This window comes from Rhinoraja longicauda, chromosome 21 (assembly GCF_053455715.1).
Source record: "Rhinoraja longicauda isolate Sanriku21f chromosome 21, sRhiLon1.1, whole genome shotgun sequence".
NCBI classification, from domain to species: domain Eukaryota; kingdom Metazoa; phylum Chordata; class Chondrichthyes; order Rajiformes; family Arhynchobatidae; genus Rhinoraja; species Rhinoraja longicauda.
In genome coordinates, this window is record NC_135973.1 from 155,290 (window position 1) to 176,300 (window position 21,011).

Genomic DNA, 21,011 nt, shown 5'->3' on the forward strand with positions numbered 1-21,011 from the left:
CCTGCCTTAAAAAAATCCAAAGACTCTGGTTCTACCGCTCTTTGATAAACAGCTGCAAAAACTTGATTTTCAGAAAGATTTTACCTCATATTTAATTTTTTATGCTTAGTTTTTAAGAGATACAATGTGGTAGACAGCCCTTTGGCCCAACGAGTCCACGCCCACCAACGATCACCATACACTGTTTCAGTAAAGGGACAAGTTGCTGATGTCGATTCATCTACAAAAGTATACATCTTTGGAATGCGAGAAGAAACCCCGGAGTAAACCCACACGGTCACAGTGAGAATGCACTAACTCTGTATAAATAGAGACCGGATTGAACCCGGGTCTCTGGCATTCTAACGCAGCAACTCTACTGCTGCATTGCTGTGCTGCCCTATTGATATGGAAAAGAGAAAAGCATATATAGTGCCCTGTAACACATATCCTATTTTCTACTTGAATATAAACCTCATTTTCACACCTTTCACACTTCTATATGCCTGTTATACCTCAGCATAAGCCTCCATGTCTTCCAAAAACTGTCCCAGAAGGGTCGTGGAAAATCCAAGATCAGCAACCCAGAATTGCTCCAAACACTGCAGCCAACCTATGGAATTCACAAAATGCCCCTTTTAAGTTATCTTAATGCTGTTAATACAAATACATAAAGTGAAATGAAATCTAATTGATTAGCTTGTTATGAATGACAAATTTTAAATTATTCAAGTGCTCCTTTTTATCTTGTCTATGTCATCTTGATAAGCTGTCATTTAGCTAGTTATTTTCTTTATGTATTCGGTCACAATCTGAGAACATACTATTTTAATTAATAAAACCAACGTACCTGACACCTGCTGCGTGAGGGATTGCTTCTGGGTGTGATCTATATGCCAGCCAACAAGTATATCTACAGTGTCCTTTAAAATTCAAAAGCATCATTATTAATTTGCAGCTTAAAATGCCAGAATATATAAATGCCATTCACTTCATTATTCTTACCCTAAAGTTTGTACTAAATATATGTGGATAACAACGGGCCACCAACAAAATACATTTCACACACTGGCACAGTAGCTCTGGGGTATCCACGTTTTCCAAAACAGTCTGTAGGCTGATCATCACCAGCTAGGAAAAATAAGATTATTTATTACCAACAAAATAAATGCTATTCTATTGCAAGAGTACATTTGACGCTAAAGATATGTTTGCATTTTCCATGCTTTTTTGAAATTCTAAAGCACATTACATTTTCAATGAAGATTACACACAAATCTTTGAAAAATTCAATTATTGCAACAAATGCTGTATATCTTTGAACAAATTTTCCCCTAATTTTTCACAATCACAAACAAAGATAGTATTTGATCACAAGTTAGTTTCTACAAATAATTAAAACGAATGTGTACCAAGACATTCAGCATTCCTTATGAATAAAATTTTAAAATTAAGACTAACCTGCATTACAGATGAAAATGCCTTCTTTTCTCCTGCGGTTTCCAGTGCTTTGTAGGTAGCACACAAGTATAGAAGTTTTACCTCATCTTTGGTGGAAGAGCTAAACTTGCTAAAAATCCATTTAAAGATCTTCTCAGCTTCATAACTTAAAGATACACACAGCAAGCCAAGACAACTAGCTCCTTCTTGTCGTAGTTCATGGAGTAGCTTACTACTGTTAGAGACAAAATCAATAATATTAATATCTGCATAGAAATTAATAAATCAAAAACATATTGGTGTTAGAGCTAACCACAGAAGATTGTTTTTAAAAACGTATACAAGGCAAATTAGATACCAGAAATGTTCTCTAATTTGTCACAGGTGGAGAATTAACCAAATTTTTATGGTAAGAGATGCACAAAAGCAACTTTGCTCATGAATCTTTTTGTACTTTCCAAGCGGGAAATAAACATTAAACCTTTGAGAATTTTGCTGCATATTTTAGGGGAAAAAAGTTTTTTAAAAATTGTTTCTATTGTTAAAAAATCCGACATCCGGGTGTCGGATGTGGGGAATCTGGGAGTCTGATAGTCTTCCAGACATCCACATCTGCGCCAGGTGCGACGAGATGGGGCTCCTAAGGGACCGTATTAGGAACCTGGAGCGGCAGATTGATGACCTCCGTCTGGTCAGGGAGAGTGAGGAGGTTATAGATAGGAGTTACAGAGAGGTGGTCACTCCAAGACCACGAGAGGTAAACAAGTGGGTCACGGTTAGGGGGGGGCAAGGAGCAGAGGCAGGGATTAGAGAGTACCCCGGTGGCTGTACCCCTTGGAAATAAGTACTCCTGTTTAAGTACTGTTGGGGGGAACAGCCTACCTGGGGGCAGCGACGGTGCCCGGGCCTCTGGCAAGGAGTCCGGCCCTGTTGCTCAGAAGGGTAGGGAAAGGAAGAGGAGAGCGATAGTAATAGGGGACTCTATAGTGAGGGGGTCAGATAGGCGATTCTGTGGACGCAGTCGGGAGACCCGGATGGTGGTTTGCCTCCCTGGTGCCGGTGTCCGGGATGTGTCTGAGCGTGTCCAGGATATCCTGAAAGGGGAGGGGGAGGAGCCAGAGGTCGTGGTACATATAGGTACCAACAATATAGGTAGGATAAGGGAAGAGGTCCTGAAAGGAGAATTTAGGGGGCTAGGAAGAGAGTTAAAAAAAAGGACTTCCAAAGCAATAATCTCAGGCTTACTGCCTGTGCCACGCGATAGTGAGAATAGGAATGGAGTGAGGTGGAGGATAAATACATGGCTGAGGAACTGGTGCAGGGAGCAGGGATTCAAGTTTCTGGATCATTGGGACCTCTTCTGGGGGAAGTATGACCTGTACAAAAAGGACAGGTTGCATCTGAACCTGAGAGGAACCAATATCCTGGCGGGGAGATTTGCTAAGGTAATTGCGGAGACTTTAAACTAGTACGGTTGGGGGGAGGGACTCAAACACAGATAGCTAATAGGCAGTGTGTGAGGCAGGAGGCAGAAAAGGGAAACACTCAGACCCAATATGTAGGAGAGAAAGAAGTGAAAAGAAATAAACTGAGAATAAGAAATGATGAGCCCCTTAAATGTGTATATTTTAATGCTAGGAGCATTGTAAGAAAGGTGGATGAGCTTAGAGCCTGGATTGACATCTGGAAGTATGATGATGTGGCGATCAGTGAAACATGGTTGCAGGAGGGTTGCGATTGGCAATTAAATATTCCATGATTTCATTGTTTCAGATGTGATAGAATCGGAGGGGCAAGAGGTGGGGGTGTTGCATTGCTTGTCAGGGAGGATATCACAGCAGTGCTTTGGCAGGACAGACTAGAAGGCTCGATTAGGGAGGCTGTTTGGGTGGAACTCAGAAATGAGAAAGGTTTAGCAACACTTATAGGGATGTATTATAGACCGCCAAATAGGGAACGAGAATTGGAAGAGCAAATATGTAAGGAGATAGCAGATATTAGTAGTAAGCACAGAGTAGTGATTGTGGGTGATTTCAATTTTCCGTATATAGACTGGGAATCATTCTGTTAAAGGGCTGGATGGTTTGGAGTTTGTAAAATGTGTGCAGGATAGTTTTTTGCAGCAATACGTAGAGGTACCTACCAGAGAAGGGGCAGTGTTGGACGAAATGAGACGGGTCAGGTGACGGAAAGTGTTGAGGAGCACTTTGGGTCTAGTGATCACAATGCCATTAGTTTCAATATAATTATGGAGAAGGTCAAATCTGGACCAAGGGTTGAGATTTTGGATTGGAGAAAGGCTAATTTTGAGGAGATGAGAAAGGATTTAAAAGGAGTGAAATGGAACTTTTTGTTTTATGAAAAGGATATAATAGAGAAATGGAGGATATTTAAAGGTGACATTTTGAGAGTACAGAGTCTTTATGTCCCTGTTCGGTGGAAAGGAAAGAATAATAATTTGAAAGAGCCGTGGTTTTCCAGGGAAATTGGACACTTGGTTCGGAAAAAGAGGGAGATATACAATAAATATAAGCGGCAGGGAGTAAATGAGGTTCTTGAGGAATATAAAGAATGTAAAAGGAATCTTAAGAAGGAAATTAGAAAAGCGAAAAAAAGATATGAGGTTGCTTTGGCAAGTAATGTAAAAGTAAACCCCAAGGTGTTCTACAGATATGTCAATAGCAAAAGGATAGCGAGGGATAAAATTGGTCCATTAGAGAGTCAGAGTGGACAGCTATGTGCTGAGCCGGAAGAAATGGGGGAGATATTAAACAATTTCTTTTCTTCGGTATTCACCGAGGAGAAGGATATTGAATTATGTGAGGTAAGCGAAACAATCAGAGTAGTGATGGAAATTAGGAGGATTAAAGAAGAGGAGGTACGGACACTTTTGAAAAATATAAAAGTGGATAAGTCTCCAGGTCCTGATAGGATATTCCCTAGGACATTGAGGGAAGTTAGTGCAGAAATAGCAGGGGCTATGACGGAAATATTTCAAACGTCATTAGAAACGGGGATGGTGCCGGAAGATTGGCGCATTGCGCATGTTGTGCCTTTGTTTAAAAAAGGTTCTAAAAGTAAACCTAGCAATTATAGACCTGTTAGTTTGACGTCTGTGGTGGGAAAATTAATGGAAAAGATACTTAGGGACAATATATATAATTATTTGGATAAACAAGGCCTGATTAGAAACAGTCAACATGGATTTGTGCCTGGAAGGTCATGTTTGACTAATCTTCTTGAATTTTTTGAAGAGGTTACCAGGGAAATTGATAAGGGCAAGGCTGTGGATGTTGTCTATATGGACTTCAGTAAGGCATTTGACAAGGTTCCACATGGAAGGTTGATTAAGAAGGTTAAATCGTTGGGTATTAATAGTGAGGTTGCAAGATGGATTCAACAATGGCTGAATGGGAGATACCAGAGGGTAATGGTTGACAATTGTATGTCAGGTTGGAGGCCAGTGTCTAGTGGAGTACCCCAAGGATCTTTGTTGGGTCCACTGTTGTTTGTCATTTACATTAATGATCTGGATGATGGTGTGTCAAATTGGATTAGTAAATATGCAGATGATACTAAGATAGGTGGTGTAGTTAATAATGAAGTAGAGTTTCAAAGTCTACAGAGAGACTTGGGCCTTTTGGAAGGGTGGGTTGAAAGATGGCAGATGGAGTTTAATGCTGATAAGTGTGAGGTGCTGCATTTTGGTAGGACAAATCAAAATAGGACGTACAGGGTAAATGGTAGGGAATTGAGGAATGCAGTGGAACAGAGGGATCTGGGAATAACTGTGCATTGTTCCCTGAAGGTGGAATCTCATGTGGATAGGGTGGTGAAGAAGGCGTTTGGTATGCTTGCCTTTATAAATCAGAGCATCGAGTATAGAAGTTGGGATGTAATGTTAAAATTGTACAGGGCATTGGTGAGGCCGAATCTGGAGTATGGTGTGCAGTTCTGGTCGGCAAATTATAGGATGTCGACAAAATGGAGAGGGTACAGAGGAGATTTACTAGAATGTTGCCTGGGTTTCAGCACTTAAGTTACAGAGAGAGGTTGAGCAGGTTGGGTCTTTATTCTTTGGAGCGTAGAAGGTTGAGGGGGGGACTTGATAGAGGTTTTTAAAATTTTGAGAGGGACGGACAGAGTTGACGTGGGTAGGCTTTTCCCTTTGAGAGTGGGGAAGATTCCAACAAGGGGACATAGCTTCAGAATTGAGGGACAAAAGTTTAGGGGTAACATGAGGGGTAACTTCTTTACTCAGAGGGTGGTGGCTGTATGGAATGGGCTTCCGGTGGAAGTGGTGGAGGCAGGCTCGATTTTATTATTTAAGAGTAAATTGGATAGGTATATGGATAAGAGGGGATTAGAGGGTTATGGTCTGAGTGCAGGTAGATGAGACTAGGTCAGGGAGAGTGGTCGGCGTGGACTGGTAGGGCCGAACAGGCCTGTTTCCGTGCTGTAGTTGTTATATGGTTATATTATAAATACCTAATTGGACCTTACACAATGGCCTTGCTTTGTCCAATGATAATACATTTTATCACTCTTTAATCCTTTTTGTAGAACAGTACCCTGGTCCTAATAAAGCAATATGTCAAAGACTTTTCCAAGTGAGGTCCCATCCATTACATTAAAAAACACTTGAATATTTTTGTGAGAGAACCAACAAATAGTTATCACTGATTGTAGACACAAAATGCTGGAGTAACTCAGCGGGTCAGGCAGCATCTCTGGAGAGAAGGAATGGGTGATGTTTCGGGTTGAGACCCTTCTTCAGACTGACGAGTCTGAAGAAGGGTCTCGACCCAAAACGCCATCCATTCCTTCTCTCGAGATGCTGACTGACCCGCTGAATTACTCCTGCATTTCGTGTCTACCTTTGATTTAAACCAGCATCTGCAGTTCATTCCTACACACCTAGTCATCACTGATTGTTTGCTTTCCCAATTTCAGATACAATGCTGGGAAGCAATACAGGATTAGAAAAGAAAAATAGGAACTCAATTGATCAGTTAAAATATTGGTAATGCAGAGTTTTGCAGTAGTTAAAAAATAATATTTGCATGACTTTCATTTCAGTCTACTCACATCACCACACATAACCTGTACCAAACAGCAAGCTATGGGGACCCATACATCCACCCTATTAAATAAATAAACTTGTAAAATCAATTCTAGGATAACATTTAATACAAGTTGAAAGTGGTATTATGGCATGCTAGCCTTCATAGGTCAGGACATATAACATAAAGGTTGGGACATTATGTAAACCACTGGTAAGGCATGGTTCGCAAGTCTGGTCACTACATGATAGGCTGGATGTGATTGGGCTGAAGAGATTGACTCAGATGGTGCCTCAATTGGAGAAATTTATTAATAGGGAGAAATTTGATAGTCCAGGCTACTTTTCCCAGGAGCGAAGGCAACTGAGGGGTAAAATTAAGAGGCATTAATATTGGTATATTATTGCTGCGTCCACCTCCTCCACCGTATCCGTTGTTCAAGATGTGGACTCTGATACATCAGCGAGACCAAACGCATACTGGGCGATCATTTCGCTGAACACCTTCGCTCAGTCCGCTTGAACCTACCTGATCTCCCGGTTGCTAAACACTTTAATTCTCCTTCCCATTCCCACACTGACCTTTCTGTCTTCGGTCTCCTCCATTGTCAAAGTGAGGTTAAACACAAATTGGAGGAACAGCATCTCATATTTCGCTTGGGCAGCTGAAAGCCCAGTGGTATGAATATTGATTTCTCTAACTTCATGTAACCCCGGCATTCCTTCTCTCGCTATCCCTACCCCACCCAAGACTCACCAGCTTCTCCTTTTCACCCAACAAACAGCTAACAATGGCCTGTTTCCTTTATCATCGTTACTTTTTTGCACATCTTTCATTCATTGTTCTTTATCTCTCTACATCATCCTCTATATATCTCTTGTTTCCCTTATCCCTAACTAGTCTGAAGAAGGGTCTCGACCTGAATTGTCACCCACTCCTCCTCTCCAGGGATGCTGCCTGTCCAGCTGAATTCCTCCAGCTTTTTGTGTCTATCTGCAGAATATAGTGTTACAGCTACAGAAAAAGTGCAGATAAAAATAGTACAAGGGTCAAAATAAGGTCTATTGGAAGATCTGGAATTCATCATTACAGGTCAGTTCAAGAGTCTGATAATAGCCAGAAAGAAACTGTTCTTGGATTTGGTGGTACATGCTCTTATGCTTTAAAACTTCAGTAAGCAAGGCATTGAATTATATTGTGCTTATATGGGGAAAAGGGATCAGTTTAGATAGGCAAAAAGAGTCAACATAGACCCAGTGAACTAACTGAAGGGCCTCTTTTTGTACTGGACTACGGTGACTAAAACAAAAATAATCCATGAACCGGTTTTGTTGCTAACAATTGCAATACAGGCTTATAAACATAACTCTTTTCAGCAAAGTTTTGTCCTTTACATACCTTTCATTCAGCACATCCTGTATTGCATTCAAGGCAGTATCTAATTGCTTAATTAGAACCTGCAATAACAAAAATGCAATTATACAAAATTCGAGGGATTTTTCAACTACCCGTATTTTCAAAACTACCAAAAGTATACATCCAAGCTACTTGGAAAATTAGAAAATACTGCACATAAATAGCAGCTAGAGCACCAATTCAAACAACATTAATACATACTGTATTAGTCTTCCATTATAAGCATTTTGATGTCTCTAAAATGCTGAGAAATATATATTTTTCTTCCATTTCAACTCACCACTTTGTTTTCGGGCTGCTGAATAAACTCTCTCAATTGCTTTATTGTAGCCAGCCGACGCTCTCTGTCATCTTCACGGGAAATCCTCCGCAAAAGATTGGACAGTCGAGACTCATCAGAATAAGATAAAGATCGCTCTGTAACAGGTAAAAAGTACTCAGCTTAAAAAAATTTGAATAAAATCAAAAGTGAATAAAAGTAATTAGCCAATTAACCTATTCTTGCATTTAGTTATATTATTCTATGCTTTAAACACAGAGCTCCCCATACCCCACCGACATGTAATATAATCAATTAAAACATCAAATGTGATTCATTTTTAGTGAAGTTGGTGACCTGATTTCTCTTATCCTTTATGTAAGTAAATGTAAGTCTTGGATTCTTCTATCTGAGGAGCTTGTTCATCTATTCTAACTCTTCTACAAACACCTTGAAACACCCAAAATCTTCCATATACCAAGAAATAGGTGTTATGATCTATGAAACCAGTCTTTACACTTCAATAGTTAATCCAGATATTAATGTGGCATAATCTCATTTGTGCTACAGCAATTCATTTGGTCACACTCTAACATAAATATTCCCCTTGCTTGCCTGTCCCTCCTCACCATCTATACCATTGAAAACTACTCTACTTCCCAGTTCTGATAAAGGCCCTGAATTATTAACTGCTTGATCTGCTGAGCATTTCCAGTATTTTCTGTACTTCTGACGTCGAGCACCTGTAATTCGTTCAAATTTTAATCATTGCGGTGAATCTGGGCTTCAACCTTCATAAAAGTGGTTTCTACTTGCAATGATTTTTGCAAACATTCCACCTTCTTAATTTTTCTGTTAAATTCACCCATGCTACCATAGCCTGCAACACTGAACTTCCTTTGCACAATATCTTTCTAGTCAAAAGTAATTTTGATCCAGTTATCAAGTTTAAATAAAATGTTTACCCTGTGATTTCCTCATCTCCTTTGTGGCTAAAGCACGACTCCCATGCTGAATGCTGCTTACATCAGTGGTCACATTGTTAACTCTCAGCTCTTGCCCCAACGACTTCCGACCATAAGCATTTTCACCAAGTCCTCCATTGACATCATATCTGCCTGCAAAGAAAATTGCATTTGTTCAGATGGCAAAAACTGCGGCACGCTCATCACGCTTCTTAATTGTTAACTGTATGTTGGTGTTGTCATTTGTGAGCGGAGCACCAAGGCACATTCCTTGTATATGCATACTTGGCCAATAAACTTATTCATTCATTCATCTTCTAAAATTACAGTCATGCCAAACTTTAAGATACAGAGCAGAGTACTTCTAAGATCATGGCTTTTTAAATAAATATCTGTTGCACTTTAGGACAATCCCACTATATTCAGGGATAGAAAAGCATATCTGCACCCCTTGAAACATGTTCCCAAAAACCTATTGCATAAGCAGGCAAGTGTTAAATATCTGGAAATATGTTTTCTAACGAATCCATTCTTAATAGCAGAGAATTCTACTATAAAACAGAGAACAATACAGCACAAAAATGGGCCTTTTGGCCCACAATATCTGGGCCACCCATGATGCAAAAACCAATTCATCTGCCTGCACATAATCCCTAACCCTCAATTCCCTGCATATCCATCCATATGCTGATCCACAACATCTCTTAAATGCCAGTAGAGTATCTGCTTCAACCATCACCCCCAGCAGCATATGCCAAGCACTTGCCACCCTGTATAAAAAAACAATTCCCTTTAAACTTTGCCTCTCTTTAAAGCTATAACTTTACAGGTATGCCCTCTAGTATTTGATTTTTCTATCCTGGGAAAAATATTCTGACAGTCTATCCTATCTGTGCCTCTCATAATAACTTTATACACTTCTATCGGGTATCCCCGCAATCTCCGACCTTTCAGAGAAACCAATACAAGTCTGTCCAACCTCTCCCTGTAGCTAATATGCCCTAATCTAGGCATCAATCTGGTAAACCTCATCTGCACCCTTTGCAAAGCTTCCACATGGTTTTTGGACCACTAACATGGACAGGACCTACAGTGAATGGTAGGGCTCTGAGGAATGTTGTAAACCAGAGAGATCCAGGAGTACAGGTACATAGTTCATTGAAAGTGGCATCGAATGGTGATTCATATATCTCAGCCAGGGCCCCTACAATTTCTTCTCTAGCTTCCAAAGATTATCCTTGGACATGTCAGTCCCGGGAGATTTATCTACCTTCATATAATAATAATAATAATAATAATACATTTTATTTATATAGTGCTTTTCATATACTCAAAGACGCTTTACAGAGATTTTGAGAACATATGCCTTATTATATCAAGTATCTCCTCAACTGCAATATGGACTGTCCTCAAGACATCTCCATTAACTGTGCCAAGTTGCCCAGTCTTCATGTCTTACTCGTGTCATTTCATGAAATACTTAGAGGACCGTGCCCATCTCCTGCGACTCCACACAGAGGTGACTGTCTTGGTTTCTGAGGGGTTCTTTTCCCTCTCTTCTTATCTTCTTGCCCATAACGTACATAAAATCTCTTTGGATTTTCCCTAATATTATTTGCCAGAGCCATCTCCTGCTCCTCTCTTGCTCTTGATTTTAAGTTTACTCAGTTCCCAAACCTCCTCCAAGGATATATTTGATGTCTGCAGCCTACACCTGTCCCATGCCGCCTTTCTTATGACCAGAGCTCAAATTTCTCTCGTCATCCAAGCTTCTTTTCTCCCACTGTCTCACCCACCACCCTAACCTAAACATGTGTGCCATGAACTCGTCACCACACCTTTTGTTTAAATCTCATTTTCCGGTCGTTCCTTTGCCCGCAAACAATCGACTCCAAGAGCAAGTTCCTGTCTAGCACCATCAAAGATAGCCTTACCCCAATTCTGAATTTTAACTTGTGGACCTCCCTGTCTTTATTCGTAACTATTTAAAAACAAATAGAACAGTGATTGCTCATCCCAGAAGGCTCTCCCACGGACATTTCAGTCATATGCATTTCCTCACTTTACGAGGATGTTTGCAGGGCTAGAGGGTCTGAGCTATAGGGAGAGGTTGAGTAGGCTGGGTCTCTATTCCTTGGAGTGCAGGAGGATGAGGGGTGATTTTATAGAGGTGTATAAAATCATGAGTGGAATGGATGGGGTGGATACACAGAATAGACAATAGGTGCAGGAGTAGGCCATTTGGCCCTTCGAGCCAGCACCGCCATTCAATGTGATCATGGCTGATCATTCTCAATCAGTACCCCGTTCCTGCCTTCTCCCCATACCCCCTGACTCTGCTATCCTTAAGAGCTCTATCTAGCTCTCTCTTGAATGCATTCAGAGAATTGGCCTCCACTGCCTTCTGAGGAAGAGAATTCCACAGATTCACAACTCTCTGGCTGAAAAAGTTTTTCCTCATCTCCGTTCTAAATGGCCTACCCCTTATTCTTAAACTGTGGCCCCTTGTTCTGGACTCCCCCAACATTGGGAACATGTTTCCTGCCTCTAACGTGTCCAACCCCTTAATAATCTTATACGCTTCGATAAGATCCCCTCTCATCCTTCTAAATTCCAGTGTATACAAGCCTAGTCGCTCCAATCTTCCAACATATGACAGTCCCGCCATTCCGGGAATTAACCTAGTAAACCTACGCTGCACGCCCTCAATAGCAAGAATATCCTTCCTCAAATTTGGAGACCAAAACTGCACACAGTACTCCAGGTGCGGTCTCACTAGGGCCCTGTACAACTGTAGAAGGACCTCTTTACTCCTATACTCAACTCCTCTTGTTATGAAGGCCAACATTCCATTGGCTTTCTTCACTGCCTGCTGTACCTGCATGCTTCCTTTCAGTGACTAATACACTAGGACACCCAGATCTCGTTGTACGTCCCCTTTTCCTAACTTGATACCATTCAGATAATACTCTGCCTTCCTATTCTTACCACCAAAGTGGATAACCTCACACTTATCCACATTAAACTGCATCTGCCATGCATCCGCCCACTCACACAACCTGTCCAAGTCACCCTGCAACCTCGTAGCATCTTCCTCACAGTTCACACTGCCACCCAGCTTTGTATCATCTGCAAATTTGCTAATGGTACTTTTAATCCTTTCATCCAAGTCATTAATGTATATTGTAAATAGCTGTGGTCCCAGCACCGAGCCTTGCAGTACCCCACTAGTCACTGCCTGCCATTCTGAAAGGGACCCATTTATCCCCACTCTTTGCTTTCTGTCTGTCAACCAATTTTCTATCCATGTCAGTACCCTACCTCCAATACCATGTGCTCTAATTTTGCCCACTAATCTCCTATAATCTCTTGCCCAGAGTAGGGGAATCAAGGACCAGCTGCCAGAGGAGGTAGTTGAGGCTACATGAATAGGACAGGTTTGGAGCGATATGGACCAAGCGCAGGCAGGTGGGACTTGTGTAGCTGGGACATGTTGGCCAGTGTGGGCAAGTTGTATCACTCTATGACTCGCCGTTCCCAATTTCCTAAGAGTATTGCAAGCTTTCCCCTCTCCCTTTACATATTGCCTGAGGAAATTTTCCTGTGCACAATTGACAAATTCCACCCCATCCAAGCCTTTGGCACTCTCCCTTCTACATGAACCGCCAGCAGCTTCCACACACTGACACCCACTTAAGAGTTACAAATACCTGTTGTTTTTTACATCCTAAATTTACCCAATAAATCATCGCAACCAATCAGTGCCACCTCATCCTGATGTTTCCCACCCTGCCCCCAAAGTATCTTGCTTTTCAAGCCTTTAGTCACCCCAAAGTGAAAAGGGAGCCATCACCAAACCAGAGAAAGAGGACCCAAAAAGTGTTATCTTCAGAGAAGGAAATATACAATCCTTACTCGTTTGCCGCTATAATGCAGAAACAGGTATACAATTCTCTTGGATTTTTATCCATCTACCCATTTGGCACGCCTCTTCCTCAGGACAATCAAGGCAGGCTAATAACTGCCAGGCTTGCCAGTAATACCCAGATTCCAATGGGGAAAATATATTTACCACTTAAAATCGGTCACAAAATTGCACAAAGTTAAGAATAACAAGTATCTTTAAAGTACAAAGTCAATTTATGAGAGCTTTTTTTATATAACTGAAATTTTACCTTCTACTTTCTTGAACCGTTGATGGTGATGCAACATGTTCAAATTTTAGTACCTTCAATTTTACACAACCTTCATTAGTACACCAAATTTGAAATCATGTCAGATTCTTATTTAAAAATTGTAGAGATCCATGAGATTATTCTATGCATGGGAAGGATCTGCAGATGCTGATTTAAACCAAAGATAGACACAAAATTCTGGAGTAACTCAGGCAGCATCTCTGGAGAGAAGGAATGAATGATGTTTCAGGTTGAGGCCCTTCTCAGACTGAGGTTGGTCTGAAATCTCCAGTCTGAAGAAGGGTCTAAAACCGAAACGTCACCCATTCCTTCTCTCCAAAGATGCTGCCTGTCCTGCTGAGTTACTCCAGCATTTTGTGTCTATCTTCGGTTTAAACCAGCATCAGCATATTCTCTGCATTCACCAACGAAGAATTTATAAATCTAATTATTAGAAGCATTATCGTACACTTGGAAAAGAAACAAATCTTAATTTACACAAAACAAATTTGAAAATAATGCAATATAGAAAAGTAGAAAACAGCTGAAGCTTTAAGCTGTCTTACCCCCTTCTTCATTTTGAAATCCAGTGAGGATTCGAATGTCATCATGTCTATGTCGAGACACGCTGGCAGAACTGGTAGAATGCAATCCGTATGAGGCAGAACTGCCCCGATCCCTGGCCAAAGGATACTTTAAATTGTCTTGATCGGCTGTCGCAATGTCAATCCTAAAATGGAAACACATGAAAGTAAAGGAATAGGAACAGATTTCCCCAGTGTGGGACAAATAAAGGAATATATTATTATTATTATTATTATAGATATGGTGATAGAAACATAGAAAATAGGTGCAGGAGGAAGCCATTAGGCCCTTCGAGCCAGCACCGCCATTCATCGTGATCATGGCTGATCATCCACAATCATTAATATGCGCCTGCCTTCTCCCCATATCCCTTGATTCCACTAACCACTAGTGCTCTATCTACCTCTCTTTTAAATTCATCCAGTGAATTGGCCTCCACTGCCTTCCGTGGCTGAGAATTCCACAAATTCACAACTCTCTGGGTGAAAAAGTTTCTTCTCACCTCAGTTTTAAATGGCCTCCCCTTTATTCTTAGACTGTGGCTCCTGGTTCTGGACCCCCAACATTGGGAACATTTTTCCTGCATCTAGCTTGTCCAGTCCTTCTATAATTTTCTACGTCTCTATAAGATCCCCTCTCATCTTTCTGAACTCCAGTGAATACAAGCCTAGTCTTTCCAATCTTTCCTCACATGACAGACCCGTCATACCAGGGATTAACCTCATGAACCTACACTGCACTGCCTCAATAACAAGGATGTCCCTCCTCAAATTAGGAGACCAAAACTGTACACAATACTCCATAAGTGGTAACCTCATATTTATCTACATTATACTTCATCTGTCATGCATCTGCCCACTCACTCAACCTGTCCAAGTCACCCTGCAACATCCTAACATCCTCTTCGCAGTTCACACTGCCACCCAGCTTTGTGTCATCTGCAAGCTTGCTCGTGTTACTTCTAATTCCATCATCCAAATCATTAATATATTGCAAATAGTTGCGGCCCCAGCACCGAGCCTTGCGGCACTCCACTCGCCACTGCCTGCCATTCTGAAAAGGACCCATTTATTCCTACTCTTTGCTTCCTGTCTCCCAACCAATTCTCTATCCATGTCAATATCCTACCCCCAATTCCATGTGCTCTAATTTTGCCCACCAATCTCCTGTGTGGGACCTTATCATAGGCTTTCTGAAAGTCCAGATACACTACATCCACTGGCTTTCCCTCATCCATTTTACTTGTTACATCCTCAAAAAATTCCAGATTAGTCTCACAGGATTTCCCCTTCATAAATCTTGCTGACTTGGACCAATCCTTTTACTGCTATCCAAATGCGCTGTTATTACCTCTTTAGATTTAGATTTTTTTAGATTTAGAGATACAGCGCAGAAACAGGCCCTTCGGCCCACCGGGTCCGCGCCGCCCAGCGATCCCCGCACACTAACACTATCCCTACACCCACTAGGGACAATTTTTTTTTACATTTGCCCAGCCAATTAACCTACATACCTGTACGTCTTTGGAGTGTGGGAGGAAACCGAAGATCTCGGAGAAAACCCACGCAGGTCACGGGGAGAACGTACAAACTCCGTACAGACGGCGCCCATAATCAGGATCGAACCCGATTCTCCGGCGCTGCATTCGCAGTAAGGCAGCAACTCTACCGCTGCGCCACCATGCAACCCACTAAAATCTAAATAAAATCTAAAAAATCTACTGCTATCCAAATGCGCCATTATTACCTCTTTATTAATTGCCTCCAGCATCGTCCCCACCACCGATGTCAGGCTAACTGGTCTATAATTCCCCATTTTCTCTCTCGCTCCTTTCTTGAAAAGTGGGATAACATTAGCTACCCTCCAATCCACGAGAACTGATTCTGAATCTATAGAACATTGGAAAATGATCACCAATGCATCCATTGAAGGTCTCGACCAGAAACGTCACCCATTCCTTCTCTCCTGAGATGCTGCCTGACCTGCTGAGTTACTCCAGCATTTTGTGAATAAATACCTTCGATTTGTACTAGCATCTGCAGTTATTGTTTTATACCAATGCATCCATGATTTCTAGAGCCACCTCCTTAAGTACCCTGAGATGCAAACGATCAGGGTCTGAAGAAGGGTCTCGACCCTAAACGTCACCTATTCCTACTCTCCAGAGAAGCTGCCTGTCCCACTGAGTTACTCCAGCATTTTCTGTCTACCTTCTATACTCAATACTCATCAACCATTCCTTAGCCCACCTGCCCAACAGATGAAGGTACTGCTGCAATTTTCGACAACCATCTTCACCATCTATAATACGACCCACTTTTAGCGTCATCTGCAAACTTGCTAATCGTATCTTGTGTTCTCATCCAAATCATTGGCATAGATGGCAAACAGCAATGGGCCCAGCACCAAACCCCAAGACACACCACAGGGCTCCAGTCCAAAAAGCAACCTTCCACCATCACCCTCTGCTTTCTTCCATGAAGCCAATTTTCTAACCAGTCAGCTATCTCTCCATGGATCCCAAGTATCACAAGCAAAATGGAACGGCACAAAAAATATTTCATGAAAGATGATTAGAGTTCAGAGGTGGTTTTGAAAACCTAAGAAGTAAGAGATATGAAGTTCAAAGATTTAAGATTAATTTCCAGTGCACCTGGCCTCAATGAATGAAGGAATTCTGGAGGCCAACGTCATCACAGTAATAACAGCACATTGTGACTGGGTTAAAGGATGGGAGAATGTTCTAGATACAAGACCATTAATGGGATACAAATGCAAATTCATGAGGTTAAAGATTCAGAATTTATGTCCGAAAGCACAAAACTAATGGATGAATGGGACGATGCAGGATTAGAAGTAGTCAAACGAGTTTAAAAATATAGTGAAAGTGAACAGAATAGTGCAGTGGTGGAACGAAGAGGCTGTGTTTCTTCTTATCTCTTTGATTGATGTTACAAAGCAAAAGATTACAGATGAGGGACGTATGCATGTGGAGGTGTGCGTGTGGATAATAGATCATCCAGTTCACGAGGTCATATTGCAGTTCCCCTGCTTTGCTTCCAGTCATGCTATCGGATTTTTTGTATCCTTCAAGCGGCCTCAGGTTTCATCTCTTAATGAAGAGAAGGGATCTTGGGTATACACCATCCAGGAAAGATGAATTAGATTCAGAAGGTGGGATTCACATTCCTGAGACAGGAAAATATTAATGCCTTCATACAATGCTGCAACTTCAGAAAATGAAAAAAACAGTTGTTAAAGACAAATGACACTATAGATGCTACAAACCAGAACAAAAAAACAAAGCACAAGAAGAACTTGACCAGTCAAGTTAGCTTTGTGAAATCAAAAGGAGCGATCCGTGTTACAAGTCGGGCCTCTGCATCAATATCACGAGGGATAAAGGAAGATTGCCTTTTCCCTCTCAGTCCTGATGCAGGCTAAAAATTGTCAAATCATTAAACCTGACAGAGAGCAAACTGATGAAAAAACTGTGGGTCAGGCAGCAAACGTGAGGGGAAATGACAGATGATGTTTCAGAACAGAACCCTGCATCAGTCTGACCTGATGGGTCTCAATGATTGCTGTCCAGTACCTCTTGCACTGACCATAATGAAGCACTTAAAAAATTGATAACAACTTCAAGTGCACCAGCTTCCAGGAGAATCTAGACCCACTATAAGTAACGCACAGGAAAAGTAGATCTATAGAGGACGTCGTTTCCCTTGCACTACATTCAGCTCTGGGTCAACTTTATGATAAGAACAACTATGTCAGGATGCTAATCACTGACTGCAGCTCAGCCTTCAACACCTTAATACCAAATAAGTTCAAGATTCAAGTGAAGAATGTTCAATTGTCATATGTACCGGCAATAGACCAATGAAATTCTTACTTGCTTTACAGCACCATTAACACAAACAAATAGACAATCAATAATCAGCCTCTTTGTTCCTCCACCAACTAGGCCACGATGCTCCCAATCAGTGTGCTCTCTACCGTACATGTGCAGAGGTTTGATAAAGAATTGAGCATCATACCAAATCCTCTCAATTTTCTAAGAAAGTAGAGGAGTTGATGAGCTTTCTTTGTTATTGCATCAATGTCCTGTGGCCCAAGATAGATATTCAGAGACAGGCAAGCCAGGAACCTGAAGCTGTTGACTCTCTCCAATGCCATCCCATCTAAGAAGACGGGTTCATGGATCCCCAGCTTTCTCTTTGTGAAGTCAGCAATCAGCTCCTTGGCCTTGTTAAAGTTGAGCAAGATTATTGTTCCAGCTTCATCCAGATTTTCAATCTGCCTCTTGTATTCTGACATTGTTATCCATCCAATAGTGGTATGGTCTGCAAATGTGAGGATTGCATTGCAGTTGTGTCTGGCTACACAGTCAGAGAGAGAGAGAGTAGAGCAGGAGACTGAGTACACAACCTTGAGGTGCTCTTGTGTTGATGGCCAGAGGAGGAAGTGTTGCCAATTTGTCCTGTTTAAGTCCATCTCTAAACAATGTTTTATAAAGTTGAAGTGTAACCCCTCTGTTCTGACTGTTGAAGACCCACTGACCTTCATTACCACATAATATTCCTATGTTGTCACCTTCTATTTCAGGAACTGCAATCTTGAAGTTTGAAGAAATGTTCCGGCCCGAAGTGTCACCTATCTATGTTCTCCAGAGATGTTGAATGACCTGCTGAATGACTCAAGAACCGGAGGACATAGGTTTAAGGTGAGAGGAGAAAGATTTAATAAGAACCTGAGGGGCAACTTTTTCTACATGGAATGAGCTGCCAGAGGAAGTGGTTGAGGCAGGTATGATCCCAACATTTAAAAGACATTTGGACAGTACATAGGCATTTTAAGGGATATGGGCCAAACTTGGGCATGTGGAACTAGCGTAGATGGGGCATCTTGGTCGGCATGGATAAGTTGGGCTGGAAGGCCCATTTCCAAGTTGTATGATTCTATGACTATATCTTTTTTCTAAGCAAATGTCTGCCTCCAACACATCCCAAGTGGATTTCAACTCAAATTTTACCATTCACTGAAGTGTTCAACCTATCCAGATTTTCACATTGCACAGTTCTCATCATGCCACAAGATTCTTGTTTTATACCATTTGTCAGCACAGACATAACCGACCTCTTTCTGCAACCACACCAACTCAAGCCATCTCAAAGCCACCATGGTCTGCAGTTTCTCTATTAGGGGATTGCACGTAAGGTCGTACGGTCAAAGTGCGCGACGCACGGAGTCGCTTAAGCCATCTGGAGGACATGGCAGCTTACGGCATACACGAGTAACACATGCAACAGGTACATTCTTACCTTTAAAAAGCCGCCAAAAGGCCAATTTTTGTGCTGTAAAAAATGAGGAAGAACCTGGAGGATCTGGTGGGGGAAGAGGAACCGGGAGAAGGGCTGCCAAGCCCGCGGACGCAAGAAGCAGCAGGGAAGACGTCTGACCAGCCGGCGGGAGAAGGGGAAACGCGGCCGGGAAGAGAGGCAGGAGAGCAAGGCCGAGAAGCAGAGGGCCGCCGACCGGCCAGCGGGGGGAGAAGAGCAGGAGGAGGAGAGGACAGGGTTGAGCGAGCTGGGAGAGGAGCAGCGGGAAGAACCTGACCCGATGGGCCTGGAGATCTGCAGGGGCAGAAGCAGCGAGCGCTGGAGGTCGGCGACCCACCTGAGGGTGATGGGCCCAGGGAGGAAGGGCTCGACGACCTTGGAGGAGGAGGCAGTGGAAGAGGAGGCAGAGCAGAGTGTCGAGCCCGAAGGAGGAGGAAGAGTGGCTGGGGAGAGGCCGATTGGCAGCGGAGGCCCAGCAGCAGCGAGAGCTGGGCAGGGCGCCAAGGCGGAGGACAAGGCCACGGCTCTGCTCGATGGCCCCAGCCTCGAGGTGTTGAGCGCCGGCCAAGTGGAAGCAAACCCCGGCTAACAGAGATGGCGAGCGAGGAGAAGGGCTGGAGGGCCAGCAGGAGTGGCGAAAGGCCAAAGAACAGCAGGAAGCAAGGGGCGGAGCCTGGACCGCAGGAACGCGGAGAGGTGTCGGGACACTCGGAGCGCCGGGCGGGAACCGGAGCCACGCTGATGGGAGACCAGCCGCTGCACTGAAAGCCATAGTGAGTGCTTGCCTGCAGTACACGGCGTGCCCTCCAGTAGGCGTTGTGTGGCAACAGTAAGGGTCAGGGGCTGTGACCTCGTCCGCCGTGCAATCCCCCTACACTACATCAGATTTGGCGTTTCAACAAAAAATATTTCCAACATATTACATACGCCAAAAATTGCAAACTTCAACAGTTCTTTGATTCCAATATCTCTCCCAACCTTCCCTCTGCCTCATATCACCCAGTGGCACCCCCCAGTGTTTTCACCATCTCTTTCAATCTTGCCCTCTGATCCAGGATACAAGAGGTCTGATGATGGGTCACCAACCTAAAATGCTAACTTTCCTAGTTTTCAAAAATAATATTCCCAGAATATTCTTTTGGATAGAAATATGGATATGTAGGCAAAGATTTTATATTTATATTTTAATGTACTAGTTCAAACAATAGTGATGACCACACTCATGGTCAAGAGAAGTTGGTTAACACTATTTGCATTGTATACTGCAGAGTGACCAGTCTCTCAGAGCAGGGCATAGCTTTAAGTTGATGGGGGCAAAGTTTAAAGGAGATGTGCAGGGAAAGATTTTATAGACAATAAATGCAGGAGGAGGCCATTCGGCCCTTCAAGCCAGCACCGCCATTAAATGTGATCATGGCTGATCATTCTCAATCAGTACCCCGTTCCGGCCTTCTCCCCTTACCCCCTGACTCCGCTATCATTAAGAGCTCTATCTAGCTCTCTCTTGAATGCATTCAGAGAATTGGCCTCCACTGCCTTCTGAGGCAGAGAATTCCACACATTCACAACTCTCTGACTGAAAAAGTTTTTCCTCATCTCAGTTCTAAATGGCCTACCCCTTATTCTTAAACTGTGGCCCCTTGTTCTGGACTCCCCCAACATTGGGAACATGTTCCCTGCCTCTAACGTGTCCAACCGCTTAATAATCTTATACGTTTCGATAAGATCTCCTCTCATCCTTCTAAATTCCAGTGTATACATGCCTAGTCGCTCCAGTCTTTCAACAT

The 21,011-nt window shown here is 42.5% G+C and overlaps 1 protein-coding gene across 1 annotated transcript in view; it reads right to left on the bottom strand.

The window, feature by feature from the left end:
- The window catches only part of smg1 (SMG1 nonsense mediated mRNA decay associated PI3K related kinase), a 126,185-nt gene that overhangs the window by 103,333 nt on the left and 1,841 nt on the right, over positions 1-21,011 (bottom strand). Inside the window, exons 2-9 of the mRNA XM_078417527.1 lie at positions 13,864-14,027; positions 9,123-9,275; positions 8,179-8,315; positions 7,881-7,939; positions 1,441-1,654; positions 985-1,110; positions 830-902; positions 495-592 (exon numbers count right to left, since the gene is read on the bottom strand). Coding sequence (XP_078273653.1) covers positions 495-592; positions 830-902; positions 985-1,110; positions 1,441-1,654; positions 7,881-7,939; positions 8,179-8,315; positions 9,123-9,275; positions 13,864-14,027 — 1,024 coding nt within the window. The remainder of the gene's footprint in view (positions 1-494; positions 593-829; positions 903-984; positions 1,111-1,440; positions 1,655-7,880; positions 7,940-8,178; positions 8,316-9,122; positions 9,276-13,863; positions 14,028-21,011) is intronic.